At 37.2% G+C, this 16,017-nt stretch overlaps 1 protein-coding gene across 1 annotated transcript in view; it reads left to right on the top strand.

Annotated features, from left to right (window-relative positions):
• The first annotated feature begins 671 nt into the window (after nt 1-671).
• The window catches only part of SLC6A11 (solute carrier family 6 (neurotransmitter transporter), member 11), a 109,483-nt gene continuing 94,137 nt past the window's right edge, over nt 672-16,017 (top strand). Inside the window, exons 1-4 of the mRNA XM_009329263.1 lie at nt 672-891; nt 4,951-5,085; nt 5,253-5,393; nt 6,869-6,959. Of these exons, the coding sequence (XP_009327538.1) occupies nt 672-891; nt 4,951-5,085; nt 5,253-5,393; nt 6,869-6,959 (587 nt within the window). The remainder of the gene's footprint in view (nt 892-4,950; nt 5,086-5,252; nt 5,394-6,868; nt 6,960-16,017) is intronic.

Below are 16,017 nucleotides of genomic sequence, written 5' to 3'. Positions count from 1 at the left end.
CTTTGATTTTTTTTCCATTTGACTTTTTACATTTAAAAATGCCTTTTAATTTTGAATTTTCCATTCTGATATAAATACTGTTGATTAATGCTGAAACATTGCCAGAGAAGCTTGCAGTAGGAGGGCTGTGCAATGTTTAAATGCTTTGGATAAATCTTCCTGACATGGGACCCACTCCTCCGCAGCACATCTTCCATTGAAGTTGCTGAACAAGGGGAACTCTGGACATCTGTGATGCTAATGTCAGAGGTGTATTGCTATGTATTCTAAGAAATATAATTATCCTTTTAAAAAATTGGGCCTGATATAACTTGGGATTTTTTGGTAAGAAACTGCACACCGGGTATCAGTGTGCTATTTTTGGAGTGTACAGAACTTACGGTCTTAATTCACCAGGACTGTTAAAAGTGTGATAATTGCTAAATGTCTTCCATTACTTCCTTCCTTTCCTCTTGTTAGCTTGCCCCCCGCCCCCCTTTCCTTTTTCCTTCTTTACAACTTTTCCAGCATTACGAAGTTGCCTCCTTTGCTTTCACCTGCAAATTTATGTAGGTAATAAGAAGCCAATGATAAACTGAGGGACTTCTTAGTCGTTGAAGGTTATTTATTACTAACAAGTGCCTTAAAACATCTGTATGTTTTTCTTTTGTTCTCCCCTAGGCTGAACAGTCATGACAGCTGAAAAGACTATTCCTATAATTAATGGCAAGCCAGAAGATACTTTGGACCCAGAAGCCTCAAGTACCAACCTCGTCCACAGCAACGATAAGAAAGTTCATGAAAGAGGTCACTGGAACAATAAGGTTGAATTTGTGCTTTCTGTGGCAGGGGAGATTATTGGGTTGGGAAATGTATGGAGATTCCCGTATCTTTGCTACAAGAACGGAGGAGGTAAGATGGCATCATATGTTGATTTACAGCTCGCCATAAACATGTGGGAAATAAACAGTTAAGAATGCTTTACAGTGATTTCTTGCACTAGTTAAGAGAGAGGTATTCAGGAATAGAGTATATCTGCAGAGAGGGCAGTATTAAGCATCTGACAACTAAGAAAAAATCATTGTGTTTCTCTTTCCTTCTCCTCCCCAAATATTGTGTGGCTTACTTTCACAAGTTTCTTTTGTGTTAGTAAAAAAATTGACTTTTTTTTTTCTGTGAGATTTTTAATGCAGAAGAAGCTAGTGTTCTGCTATAGTAGTACACTGTGGGTTTTCTCCTGTGTGTGAATACAGACCCAACCATACTTTAATAAGTTTGTCTGACATAGAAAAGAATGCAGCAGTTTATTTTTTGCAACAGTATACTTTGGAGAGGATGAATATTGGTTTTGATAATGCTACAAAGATTACATTTTTTTCTTTGTCATATGAAAATTTCTTTAACTCAACCGTACTTTTTTCCTCATTACTTCCCAAATCACTACAGTAGGGTAGGGGAAGATGTAAAAGCTGCCTATTACTCAAAGAAGAGAGCAAACCCTATGAAATTTAGAATAAGAATGTTATTTGAGAGAGAAAAGAACAGACTTAACTTCTACAGAAGTATAACATGTGGCGTGTATTAGTTTATACTTAACTGTAACCATGTAAGATATGTGACAGTTAAGAATAAGCACGTCAGCTGTGACTTGCAAAGCAATGAGGAAAGAAAAGTAAAAAAAAAAATTTAATTTAGAATTCTATGGACTGGATTCAACATTCTCCCCACTGAAGGCCTGAATCAGTCTTAGTGTAAGCATATAGGCTGGGAGAAAAATAATATGTTCAGTGGCTGATATGCAAAGATCTGTTCTTTAATGGGTTTGTTTGCTAACAATGCTGTGCCAAATTTCTTTCCCTTGCCCCTCCAAACCTAGGCACAGTTGTCTGAACTCAGGGATGGTTTTGGCCCACTTTGTCTGCTGTTTCTATAAGGCTAATACTACTGTGGAAAATGTATTTATGGTTTGCAGCTCCTTTCTTTATATATCTGTACTTTGGCAAAACTAAGATAACAAGAATTCACCTGCTTCCAGAATGATGCTACCAAGTACTGCTCTTAGTACATAAATACTAATATGCTGGATATGATATGCAGAATGGTTTCTTGTTGATTGTCAAAGTTTTCCCAGAGAAGTTTTGGCAGAGGAAAAGATAGAAATATTTTTTCGGCATATAATGAAGATTTCCTTGTTCGTACAGTAACCTTTATATTTGTACGTACCGTTTGTATGTATATGCTAGCTTGTCAAAATGTCATGCTATCATTTTTAAGACTATAACATTAGGTAGAAAAAATTCTAACCATGTTTTTGGGTGACTTGGTGAAAAAGTAATTACTTAAATATCATACTTAATCACCACTCCATTCTTTAAGAATAGAATTAACGTGTGTGGTTTAATTGGTCATGTCCTGGCACCATGGGAAATTTGCCATTGACTTCAATTTTATTCAACGAGGACTTGGTCTATGACCTGTGTTTTTGTAACTCTCTGGAGTGCCCTGCTGGAATTAGACCAGAGTTGGACTTGTTTGATGCATCAGATGTAAATACTGAAAACTACTTAGTGTGTGGTAAGTGAAGACAATGGTAAGATATATGAGCTAGTTATGAAATAACTTGCTAGATACAGAATGAATCTAGAAGCAGTAGTATGGAACTTTTGAGGTCTGACCTCACTCTGGTACTTACTCCGAGTCTTAACAGGTAGCGTAGGCATAAGCTTCTGTAATTTTAATTTGTTCTTATGGACATTTAGTGGGTTTTTTTAGGAAAATTAATTTCTTTGCATGTTTAGAATTAGATATTTCTTGGAATATGACCTCTTTGCAAGCTGGGAAACCTGATGTCCTTTAATTTTCAAGATGTATACCTGTTGTAGAACAGTGTTAGAAAAAGCGAGTCAAAGCGAATACTTTCAATTTCAACAAGTTGCCATGTTAAACTTGCTATGATCGCGCATATGAGTGGGCCAAGCTGGATTTGATACTGGTCAGCAGTTTGCCCGGCCTATAAGGATTTTGTTCAAACCGTTTGCACGGTAAAGGATACAGAGAAACCATGTTTTAGATGCAAGGATTCCATTCTTTGTGAAATCCACATGTATTGGTTGAGATGCAGCTGAGATTCAACTATAGGGAAATTGCTTGGTTGAGGGAAGAGACTACTCATGAAGAGATCTCTCTTGATGTGCTGGGCCTGAAGAAAGAAACTGCAAGTCAAAACAGCTGTAATTAGTTCTCAACTTTCTAGTCAAAGTGACTAAAGCATAACAATTGTTGCAGGTTGTGGATGTGTTGTGGTGTTTGGTTTTTGGTGTGGTTTTTTTTTTGTTTTTAAGATCATGAACAGGATACCTATTTGCCTTGTAGTTGTAGAAATTTTCCTGAAGTATATTCAGAAACATTTTGTTCGTAGTTAATATTCTGACAAAGATTTAGCATTAGAGAGGTAGCTATTAAGGTGCTGTTCATTAATGATCAAATTGATCTTCAGGACTCCCATTGAAGGAAGGAAATGCTGCTATTGCTAGTGCTCTAAAGAACTGATCGATGTATGCAATGACGGACAGCACTGTAAAACACATCTTCCTAGGGAAAACTGCATCCACCAAAACTTTGTGTGTTTAGCATATCTTGTGTTGATTTGAAATGGAATGGATGGTGGGATGCTTACATTGTTTAATGGGAGCTTTAAATAAAGTTAGTTAGTTGTGTGGGATTATTTGTTTGGGAGCAAGTAGATTGAGGCCTGGATATAACACATTATATATGTTGTACTAACCTTTATTTTCATAACTTAATTAGACAGTTAATGCTTTGTAATTTTCCTACAATTTCAGAGAAATTATTCTGTGCAGTACTCTGCTGTGCTAGTCTGCCTGGTTAAACCAGTAAAACTTTCTTGGTGTAAGTAAAAATGGCAGAATCGGTTATTTTGTGCTTTCTTCTCAGTATTTATTTCTTTCTTTCCTTGTTTCAGTCTAAACCAATATAGTTGCTTGCTTTCCACTTCATCCTTTGACTCATCAGAAAGTCTGAGTACTTGGGGAATGAGGAAAAGAATTCTTTATGCCTGATATATATATATAGATATAGATGGATTGTCTACACAGTCAGAAGGCTGTATTTTATTCCTTATTATTTAGGTTCAGTTCTAAATGGAATACCTAAAATCTGTTATTAGCAAGTGACATTATGCCTAACATATGTATCTTCTCTCATTTCTTTGCTTCTGCATACTTCACAGCCATGCTCTTTAGGTGCCACACCTAATAACGCAATCAGTCATTAAATAATACAATACTTCTGCTATGTGTTAATTGATAAAAGAAGACTGTTGTTGTTGTTGTATGCAACGCTTCAGCATTGAATTGTATTATTCATTACCTATCCTGGAGTTTACTGTCAACATTGAACAAAAATGTTGATCCTTTGTTATTTTCCTACAATTTCACATTAATATTTCTAGCTGATAAGGCTAAGCCCTGCTTTCCTGTTCTTGTAAGTAGTTCTAAAGTTTATTTCATCATTCCCATTTCATGATCCTTATCATCAGGCTTATCCAAATAACTTACAAAGGACTTACTGGATTTAATTTCCATAACAATTCTTCATCCCTGCTTTCCTGAGAAAAGCAAGGAAGAGAAGATAGTGTAGACTGACTTAGTGATGATCAGAGCAGAACTGTGTGGCTGAGCAAGACTGTGGTCTTTTCTGTGTTTGAGACACATGGGCAGAATTTAGTCTATACTGAGGAACTTTGGTCCGGTCTTTTTTAGTCCATGACATTGGCTTACAGGTTAACTTTTGATATTTGGGGCCAGGAGTAAACACTTTCTGCACTTTCAGCACGATGCCTGAGAGATGGCTAATGGGTGATCCTTCCTTTATTAACAAAATTAGTTTCTCACTATGCTGTCAAGGAACTGTAGTCATTGTAACCAATACTCCCTCAATGTTTGCTTGTAGGTGCTTTCCTCATCCCATATGTGGTTTTTTTTATTTGCTGTGGAATACCAGTATTTTTCTTGGAGACAGCCTTGGGACAGTTTACTAGTGAAGGAGGCATTACATGCTGGAGGAAAGTTTGCCCTCTATTTGAAGGTAACAAACAGCTCTGTGTTCTACTGCAAAAGAATGCATAAAATTTAAAGTAAAGTAAAATAAATTGTATCAAAATTGAAGTTAAGATATACTTAAAGTAGTAAGCATTTGTTTTTAAATTACCTGAAAAGTAAAAGTTTTCTATTGTCTCCCTTTTTTTTCTCTAGGCATTGGATATGCTACCCAAGTTATAGAGGCACATCTAAATGTATATTACATCATCATTTTAGCATGGGCTATCTTCTATTTGTTTAACTGCTTTACTACAGAGCTTCCTTGGGCTACCTGTGGGCATGAATGGAATACAGGTATGACCTCAGTAGAGATTATTGCTATACAAATACTTCCAAGTAATTGATTAATATATTAAAATGTCAGGAATAAAACTATTCTGGCAGAAAAGTCTGTGGAAATGGGCCAACCACATTGTACTACACCATGATAAAGGAATCCTGGAGTGAAGACTTATTCATACCTTTTTGGTTTAGGTCATTGCATAAGCATTTGTTCCCGCAGAATATAATGTCAGATAGCAGAAGACGACTTCGGATTTTGTTAATTCTGTAAGATATTCTGGCTAAATCCCAAGACTCTCATTTGCAATCAAATCTATTCTCCCTGAGTACACTAGGTGAATTCTACTGAAGAGCTGATAACCTGATGACAGGTTACAATCTTGCTCTTTCACTCTAATGAAATCAGGAGGAGTTTAAATGGAGAGGAAAATATTAAACGTGGAACTTTGGATTCCCTCTTTTTAGTGCCAGATGTTGAGGGATAATGTTCATCAAACTACTTCTGAAAATTTAGTCACATAAATAATCCTTACTGCATACGAAGTAGCCTCTTTCATATAAGATGAGGTGTGTATTCCTAAGGGTTTGCAGTACAGGGCTCTGCATATGTCCTCTCATTGATATTTTTATCTGTAATGCTCTGCTTATTGCATTTGAAGATCACAAACATCTATGGGGAGGAATACATACCAGTGCCCTTATTTCCATGTTCCTGAAGTTTTTGCATTTATTCCTTATATTACTGTCCGATTTCAAACCATGCACCAATTGTACTGTCTTTCATGGCTTTTATTAATTGATCATTATTGTGTTCTCTGAGCACACCTACAGCTATGTGAAATCTTGCAGTTTAGGTTATGTTAGGGAACTAGTCTTGGGCCCAATAGATGTGGAAGGCTTCAGTATCAATTTTGGCAATCCTGCAAAGGAGCTTAGCCAATGTTGATCGCTGTTCAAATACTAAGTGTCAACTCAACAATGCTGAGCTGCTTTGATCTCCTTTCTCTGTATTAGAGATAATAATAACAAGCTGGGCTGTTTTTTCTCTTGCCATGTTAAGGCAAAGTGGAAGCTTGTTGCTGGCAGTGTTTCATAAGCCAGTTGTTACCATTGGCCATTGAACCAGCAGTTGAGGTAGGAGTATGTTGTAATTCCCAACCAATTGCCTCAGTTTCTCAAAGCGTCTTTCTTCTGCCTCAGGTGTTTTATTGGCCCTTGCCATTGCAGCTGTGCCTTTGGAAAGTGTTATAGGAAAATGTAGCATACTGCATGGATATTTTTCTGGGATAGGCCTGTGATCTGGTGATCAAAATACAGTGTTGCGCAAGTAGCAGCTGTGGCATCTTAGCGTACCTAGGAATCTTTTAACCACATAGAGAAAATGTATCATAGAATGGTGGCTTTACAAGATGCATAAACTAGAAGATGCACAAGAAGAAATGTACTTACATGTCAATATAGCAAACTCTTTTTTTGTTCTTTTATAGAAAACTGTGTGGAATTTCAAAAACTTAATCTGAGCAACTGCAGTCAAGTCTCTTTACAAAATGCCACTTCTCCAGTGATGGAATTCTGGGAGTAAGTGCACATAAACTTTGTGTTTGACCAGACTATTAATTATCTTCCAATATTTTGATCATTTACACATGATTATATACCTTGTAACCCTATAGCACTTAGTGATGTGAGTTCAGCTGGAAATTTTCTCATACAGCCAGAGAGTCAGGATGAGAGTTTTAACTCTTTTTTTAGAGGATACAAGGAAAGGAATTCCATATCCTGAAAGAACATAGAACAAAATGTGCCACTTGCTTGGGAGCTTGGCTCCTGCTGCTGGAGGAAAGAGCCTCGAACCCATACTAATGAGGAGGCAGAGGTGAAAGAAACAGGGTGATTTTAAATATTTCTTGGTTTTTTTCCCGGATGTTTCTTCTCTTAAGAGTTTGAAAGTTGCATCTTCATCCTTGTTTGAGCTAACTAATACTTTGGCTTCTGTATCTCATTATTTTTTTAAAGGACTATGTAAGTGTTAGTTATTCAGCTATAATAATGGGAGAGTTTAACACTCCTGTGTCTCCTTGATTCTGATTTCTAGTTAGAGTAATAGAAGAGAATTATATCTTTACACAATATTGTCTGCTTTTATGATGACGCATATTTTTTCTTACTATAAATATTTAATTAGTGCATGTGTAATCACATATTTGTTCCTTGCAGGGCGCAGCGTGTGTTAAGACAGTCATAGAAATGGAATGTTATTTTTAATACTAAGTCATCTCACAATTCAAAGTGTGTTATAAAATTCTGGGTTACTAAAATTTCTTGAGGGCCCATTCTAATATCATTAATTTTATTATTAAAATAGAGCCTTATTCTAGGCTGTATGTTCAGAGCTCTGTTTTATGTTTGGGACAGCAATAGCTACACTTTGAAAGGATCGTAAATTAAGACTATCCTTGAAGGGAGAACTCTACACTGACATTATTTTCTTGACTGTTAGCATATGATATTGTCTTTGCCTCTGAACCTCTTTGTCTTGGTACATCAGTTACCTTAGCCTTTATGGGTGGTAGTTGTTGCTTCAGTAAATAATACAGTTTTATTTAAAAAAAAAAAAAAAAAAGCCCCCAAAACAAATTAAATCTGAACAAAGCATGAAAATGCATATGCTCTCTAGTTAAAATTGTTATTTTATTTTCTGTTAAAATTTTCAATAATCTGAATGCCTAACATGTTAAATCAAAATATACCTACTCTACTCACTTTCCAGCTAATGTTTCAGAATAAACAAGAGTTTCTTAGGTGGCATCTCTTATTGCTATGAGTTCATCATAAGAAAAATATCTTACGGTTCTTTGGGATAACTAGAACTAAGATTTCATATAGTTAGAGTAAATGAACAAAGTATTTTCTCCAGTACTGGCCTTATTTACCCAATGTGTTTATTTGCTTATTCAACAATTTTCAAAACTCGGCAATTGATGGTAACTCAGCAGTTATCCGGAGAAGTAGGCAACGTTCAGTTGAATTATATGGAGGACACAGACTAAGTTTTATGCCCTCATGTTTCTAGGGTTTGGGGGTTTTTTTTGTTAGTGCTCACCTTTGGATTGCCTAAGTTCCCATGTCAGTGTTATTTTGACGCACATACAGATACATTTTAAGCATGTCCCCTTCTCAGAATTCTCTAAAAAAGAAGCTAAACAAGATTCTATAGCTAAACTTGGATTCAAGTTACAGTGGGTTTTAAATCCTTCAAATTTTGGACATATTTGCCTGCCTGATTCTGGCTGAGTTAGGAATGAATTATTAAACTAGAAGGGATAATCAGATTTAGCCTTTTCTCTAACTTGTTTTACAGTCTTGTGTATACAAAGTTGAAAATACACACTCCAAAACTTTTAAAATCACAAAACCCAAAAGAGAAGATAAACAAAATAATTTGTTATTTATTTGAAACTTTTCTTTTGTGTTGTGGACAAACTTTTTGTAATACTAACAGTTTACTGGCCAAAATAGCTTAAGAAATTAAACTTACCTACTTTCTCTGTCCAAGCAAAACTGAAGCTGCATAGCTTTTCACCCTTGGAAAATGAGTGTACTCTCTTCCTGCCGAGGAAGGTATTTGCCTTGTTAAAATTTAAGTAGGTATGATGTTGCATGGCTTCGAAATTTAAAATAGACATGACAAACTAGTTTAGAAGTGGAAGAATGAGCTTTAGTAAATATCAGGACTGATTTTGCATTAAAATAACTAATTGGAATGAACAAAAGATTATAATTAAGTTATATGTCTTAAATATATCAGACAAATGCACAGTAGAAGTCTTTGTGTATAGATATGCAGTGCAGATCACAGAGTAGTTAATACGAAGTAAATATATTACTAGTCTAGTTAACTTGTCCAGCAAGTCATCTTACAGTCTGTAGATAAGTGTTACCAGAAATGTTATTTCACTTAGCCAGAGGTCTTGTTCACATGATGTTGCTTTAGTCCTTTATAAATTCTGGTGTCAGGAATCACAAATTTATTGAAAGCCTCTTTTTCAAACAAATAGTAAAAAGAAAGTTGATGGGGTAGACTGCGCAGAGCAGATGCTTGTTGCTATTTTCAGAACTCATGTGGATAGTGTGTGAGAATCTTCATTGCTGTAATAACCAATCACAGGACTGAATTCATTTGCATAATGACCATGTTTCTTACAATTAATTAAGTTGATGCCTGTGAAGGGAAGGGGGAGGCTCTAGGTTTCTTCTGAACAACCACACCATTCACAACCTTTACACTTTGCTCTCTGCAATGTCAAGTCTGCAATTGAAATTCCTCTAAGTCGTGGCCACGTAAAGACAATTTATTGTGTAAAGGGTCAGCTGGGGGGGAAAAAGTTTGGGGTTTGTGGGTTTTTTTTGGTTGTTGGGGTTTTTTTTTGTTGGTCTGTTACCATCTACTCTTGAGATAATCTGTGAATTAGAGTGGTAATTATTGTGAATAGTGATCCTATTTGCTTACTGTATGTGATCTCTTTTACATGTAGAACTGAATACTGCGTTTGTAAACTGTCAGGCTGATGTTACATCTTTCCTTTGATAATCATATGACATTACCACAGTCTTGTAGAGTATTCACAATATATTGAGATTTTTTTAATTAAAACCCAACCCAACAAAAATGCTTGGGAAAGACTCAGTATTTACACAAATGCATGTTTTAGCAGTGCTATGTGTTTCTTTCAAGTCCAGTGCTCTCAGTCTGAGTTAATGCTGAGGGATATACAGGTTGCCATGTATCGCACAGCAAACTAGACTGGCATTATGTAAATGCCAGCAGAAGTTAGTAGCAGGGGCACAAGTTGGATTTGGTTTTGTGTGTGTGCGCGTGCGTAAATGAATACACCAGGCCCAAAAGGATGTCTTTACTTCTGGCTTTGAAAAGGAGTGGTTTCGCCCCCCCCACCCTCTGTCTGTCTGTCTGTCTCTTTTCCCTCCTCCATTTAACTAGTACTACTAGGTCTTTTCCATCATCTAGGCTACAAGGCTCAGCCCTTATTTATTTGTGACTGGAAGCAAATCCAAATCCTCAGTTGGTTTGAGGATTACAAGTAAAGACTTCAGCCTCTCTGCTGAAATATTTCTAGCTTTTATTGCTTCTGTGGCCTTTGCTACTCCTAAAGCTATTGCTGAAGTCAAACAGCAACTCACCCAAGCGCAGTGATGACAGAGGATACTTTCCCGTACTATGAAGCTTTCTGGCATGCAGGCTCGTCGCTACCCTTCCTCAGGTCTGTACAGAGGATACTGTTCCCTTGCTACCCTAGCAGGTACAGATTCCCTTCCTCTAGTAATTCAGCATTCTCTACCAGCTTTGATGGCTGGGTCACACAGAGGATGAAGGCCTGTTGATTGTCTTGGATGGATTGTTTGTTTAAAAAAAAAAAAAAAAGCGAAGACTTTAGAGATAAGTACTGCAGTAGGTCCTAGATGCTATTTTCCTTTTGATACACTCAGAAGAATCTCATTGTACATGCAAGGACCTCAAAACTTATCAATTACGGGCTCACAAAAATATTTTAACTACTTATCTGTAGCTATACAGTGAAAATGGTCTGATCCTGCTGGAGGAGCATTAGGCAAAGTCTGGGAGTTTGGACCCTCCTTACTTGTTTTCCTACTTAGAAATGTCTATCCCCGTTAATGTTTTAAAACTTCATTTTGAGCTAGTGTCATGGTTTAACCCCAGCCGGCAACTCAGCACCACGCAGCCACTCGCTCACTCCCCACCCCCCCCCCCCCCCCCCCCCCCCCCCCAGTGAGATGAGGGAGAGAATTGGAAGAGTAAAAGTGAGAAAACTCGTGGGTTGAGATAAAGGCAGTTTAACAGGTAAAGTGAAAGCTGTGTGTGCAAAGAAAGCAAAACAAGGAATTCATTTGCTACTTCCCATCGGCAGGCAGGTGTTCAGCCATCTCCAGGAAAGCAGGGCTCCATCATGCGTAACGGTTACTTGGGAAGACAAACGCCATCACTCCCAATGTCCCCCCCTTCCTCCTTCTTCCCCCAGCTTTATATGCTGAGCATGACGTCATATGGTGTGGGATATCCCTTTGGTCAGTTGGGGTCAGCTGTCCCGGCTGTGTCCCCTCCCAGCTTCTTGTGCACCCCAAGCCTACTCGCTGGTGGGGTGGGGTGAGAAGCAGAAAGGGCCTTGACTCTGTGTCAGCACTGCTCAGCAGTAACAAAAACACCCCTGTGTTATCAGCACTGTTTCCAGCCCAAATCCAAAACATAGCCCCATACGAGCTACTATGAAGAGAAATAACTCTATCCTGGACAAAACCAGCACATTTAGCAGACTTGCCACTGACTACCAGTATCATTGTTGACTACTCTGGGAAAAATTAGGTGATTAAATGATTTCTTACCTTACTTAAAAAGACTTTGCAAGCCGTAGCCTTGAGAAGTTTCATATTCCATCTGTGTATACAGTTTTCTAAGGTAAGCAGCTGAATCGATCAAAATTTACTTTTTATTCTTCAAACTCTGATGCTATGCTCCAAAGAAGGAAAGGCAAGAGTCTGAAATGTCACTTTTCATTTCATACTGGTGCCTAGCATTCAGAGACTGTTCAGTTAACTACCGTTTATGGCATTTCTCTCATCCTAATTGTATTGCTTGACTAAGGGTTTTCTAAGAAAAAATAATCGAGGTACAGCATATGGAATTTTTAGTGTCTAAACTTTAAACATTTAATAGTGGTAGATGCAGTAATAATAGAGGCGTTGATAATTTTGGATATGTTTAAGCAGCCCCATGAAAGAGAGCTGTGGCCATGGATGTGGCTATGTTTATAGCCTGGGAAACATAATAGAGAGGAGAAGATACTCTACTCCATTGTTCTGTATGCTTTCCTAGGAGAGGAAATTGTCTGGCAGGTATAGGGGGCAGCAACCATGTCTGTGTGCTCTTTTGGCTGCTACTTCAGTCTGTCACCATGGTCAGGAATTCGAGGTTTCTAGTGCCTGGGAAGGGAGCTGGACAGACAGAGGACCCGTGGTTTTGTGGTTGATTCCACCTCAATAGTTTCTTATTGGCTGTATAACAACAACTTAGTCCTCTGTTAAAGAAGGTCTAGTTGTTGGCCTGTCATTCTCTGGAGGGGGTGACACATCGTTAGCATTTCCAAGTAAAGTCTAGTGAGAAAAAACTTTTTTTTTGTCTAGGGAAAATAAAAGGGGCTGTTCTCAGCAAAAAGGAAAAGGCACAAACCCTTTCCTTGTAAAGTCAAAAAGAGTTTTTCCTGTTTCATTCAGGCTGCAAATGACTGCAGGAGTCACATTGTGGTTAATCCCCACTACCCTATGAAAAGTCATTAGCAAGTTGAGCCTGATCCTGCAGTGCTCAGTACGCAGACACCTTCAGCACCTCTCAGAACTAGGCCCTTTGTGCATGTCTTGTAGAACATTGAGTTGTGCCAGACTTGCTTGTTTCTATTCAGTTCATAAGAAGCCGTGTGAAAATTGCTTTTTGTTTGGAGTCACGTGAGTTCTTCATCTGGTTTTGCCTCAAAAACCACTGGCTTTGCCTGGTTTCAGTTGAAAGAAGTAAATGGGATAGGTGTCAAAATGCTACGCCGTTTTCTTAATATTGAGGGATAAATGTTACCCTAAACCAGGCAGATGAACTTCCATGTTTTTTGATTTTTATCTTGAACATTGTACGTAACATTTTTATTATGGCAAAAAAAAGACCTTAAAAGTTGCAAAGTCAAGTATTTGGGTATTAAGAAATACTAGAAATAAGGTTGTGAAATTTTAAGTTCACATCTTTTATGAATATGATCATCTTTAGTTGAAGAACTGCCTAATATTTTTTCAATAGATCTGCTTTGTTCTTGCTAGTGGATGGATAGCGAGCAAACACTGTGTACGTATTTAATATTTTGTTGTTCTTCTCTGTTCATTTTCTTATGTTTTATATTCTCATTATTATTAGGTTCCTGCTCTGCTGACAAAGTTATTAATTTAATCAAGGCTTCCTAGGATGCTCATGGTGTCAATGGCTTTGCAATCGTAGTTTTCTTGATTATTTACACGTTCATTTACCTTCACAAAATCTTGGTAAGGTCAAATTATTCCCATTTTACAGAAGGGGATCTGAGCTACAGAGAGAGTAAAAGTGCTAAGTATGAGAGGCCCAAGACATTCTTTCATACTATTTAACATTAAGGTTGCACATATTTTATTTCAGTTAAGAAACAAGAAAATGTACCCAAGTCAGCTTTGTCCAAAGATAAAGATGAAAAGAAGTTACTGAATTGAAGACATTGTAACATTTGTTTGAAACAAGTAATTGCTATTTAATTCCAAACAAAACATTTTATTTTGTGCACTCACATGAAAGTTTAAGGGAATTATTAAAAAAAAAAACACAGTAACTTTTTGTTGTCTTTGCTCTAATGACTCAGTATTTAGAAGGCTCTCTTTGCTGTATTTTGCTTGCAAGAAATTGAATACTTAGGTTCCACTTTCTTGAATGTGTTCTATATGGGGTAGGAATTTCACTATCTTCTCTTGAACTTGCTCTACTTTGTATAAAAGTTAAATAATCATGGAGTATAGACTGGGATGCTAACATCTTGCTTCTCTGGTGGTTGCCTTGGCTAGAAGTTTACAGGATCATTCTCCCACTGTCTCAGTACTTATTTAGATGGTTTAGGTCGAAGGGGATACTTGAGGACAAGAAGTATTGAGGGAGAGTATTCTGATACTTTATAGGTTAATAGTTAGACCATCCAGTTTCAGTCTTTATGCTAATAAATATTTAATTGTTTATACACAGTAGTAACAGGAGAGAGCGAAAGCTTTTTCTGAATCCACCTACTGCAGAATAGCAGGAAGCTTGACAGCTAGGGAGTTCTCTTGGTAGAAAACTTTATAGGCTTTAGGGTAGAGGAGGTCTATGAATACGTGTTTCCAGCATGATGGGTGAGCTTTTTGATTGTTCGTTTCCTATCCTAGCCTCTTTTCTCTGTTTGTGCAAATCAGCTCTTCATTCTCCATGTTTCAAATCTTAGTTCTGGACACTTTGAAAGGTCTATTCAGAGGGAACCTAAATGTTAGCATGCTTCTGGGACATTGGTGAGCTATCTCTGTTATCTTATCTTAATTCCTCAGTTGATTTGTTACTCCCTGGTCCGTGCTAGTGCCTGCCTGGCATCCCCACCGCAACTATCCATTTTAGTATCCTTCCCTAGGATTACATCCAATCCTGCCATTCCCACATATGCTTCCTATTGCTGTCTCTTCTTTGTATTGTAATTCATCCTAGCCTCTTTTCTTGGGCAGTTCAAATTGTCCTCTGACTTGTCTCTAAATCAGGTATATTACTGCTTCCCACTTCCAGCCACCTAGTCCCAGTCATTTTATCCAGCCAGTTGTCTGCTCCCTAAACTTGCATCTAGTCTCAGGATGGCTGCTCACAGGTCTCCAGTCTTAACTCCCTAAACACTTTTCATTTGCTCCCTAAATTCATTGGCCAGCTAATCACAGACTGCTCTTCCTTCTGCTCATTCTTCTCTTCCTCTCCCCATGCCTATCTCCTAGTGTGGGAAAGACTGGCCTCCTTGTCCGGAGAGTCTCAGTCCAATTTATCCTCAAGCCTCCCTAAGTCCCAGTCCTCCAGGTGTTTTTTTTTTTTTCTTACTGATGATCTGCAAATTGTGCAAAGTTAGTAAATATTTAGCATTAGAGCATTTTAACAGAGGAATCTAGGAAGATTTTATCTGTATCCTGATGAAGTCTGTTGGCGATGTGTGCTTTTCTTTTTTTATTCAATGATAAGCTGACAGGTTATTGCAATAAATATTTTTTCCTATGCCTGTGTTTTGGGTGCAACCAAAAAAAGCCATTAACATTTTTGAAGCTAATTATCATAAAAACCTTTGTTTAAATGGTAGGAGTCTGAATAAATATATTTGTATCTGAAGACAGGATTTTATAATGGAAATTTTTAAATAATAAAAATACGGTGTTAGAAGATGCACATTTATGTTTTGGAAAAGTAATTTAAAAATGTTGCAAACTCCTTTTCAGTAGTTGTAGGTACTTAAGGTAATAATAAACTTTTCTTTGATTGTGAAGGTACTATGAACAAATTTTGTCTTTTATTTTCCTAGTTATTTAGAATGATACTGTTATTTTAGATATAGTTCATAAAAGACTTATTTCACTACCTACTACTTAGAATGTCTTTTGGGAATTTGTAGCATTCGGTTGGTTCCTACAGTAAAATATGGGAAAGTTTTGGCCTGCATTGTTGGCAAAAATAAAGTTACATTTTTGTAGCAAAGATCATACATGAGCTATTTAAAATATCCCTAAAATATCCCTTAATCACATGACTGTAGAAGTTCTAGCGATAATATTATTACCTACTAATAGTTGGAAAACATGCACAGGGGGCTGAGTGACGTGCTTAAAAAACTGAACTTTAGAAGCTGCTGGCTTAGATATCCAGTTGTGCTAAGAACGCTAAACTTTTTTTTTTTAAGAATCGGTAACATTAAGGGCATTTTCATTATTGTTGTTAATGTAGGAGTGTGTGTTTAAAGACGTGTTTATCTATATATGCACTTTTTGATAG

The sequence above is a fragment of the Pygoscelis adeliae genome, unplaced genomic scaffold (genome assembly GCF_000699105.1).
Source record: "Pygoscelis adeliae isolate BGI_AS28 unplaced genomic scaffold, ASM69910v1 Scaffold277, whole genome shotgun sequence".
Classification (NCBI taxonomy): domain Eukaryota; kingdom Metazoa; phylum Chordata; class Aves; order Sphenisciformes; family Spheniscidae; genus Pygoscelis; species Pygoscelis adeliae.
This window is presented reverse-complemented; position numbering and strand designations above follow the sequence as displayed.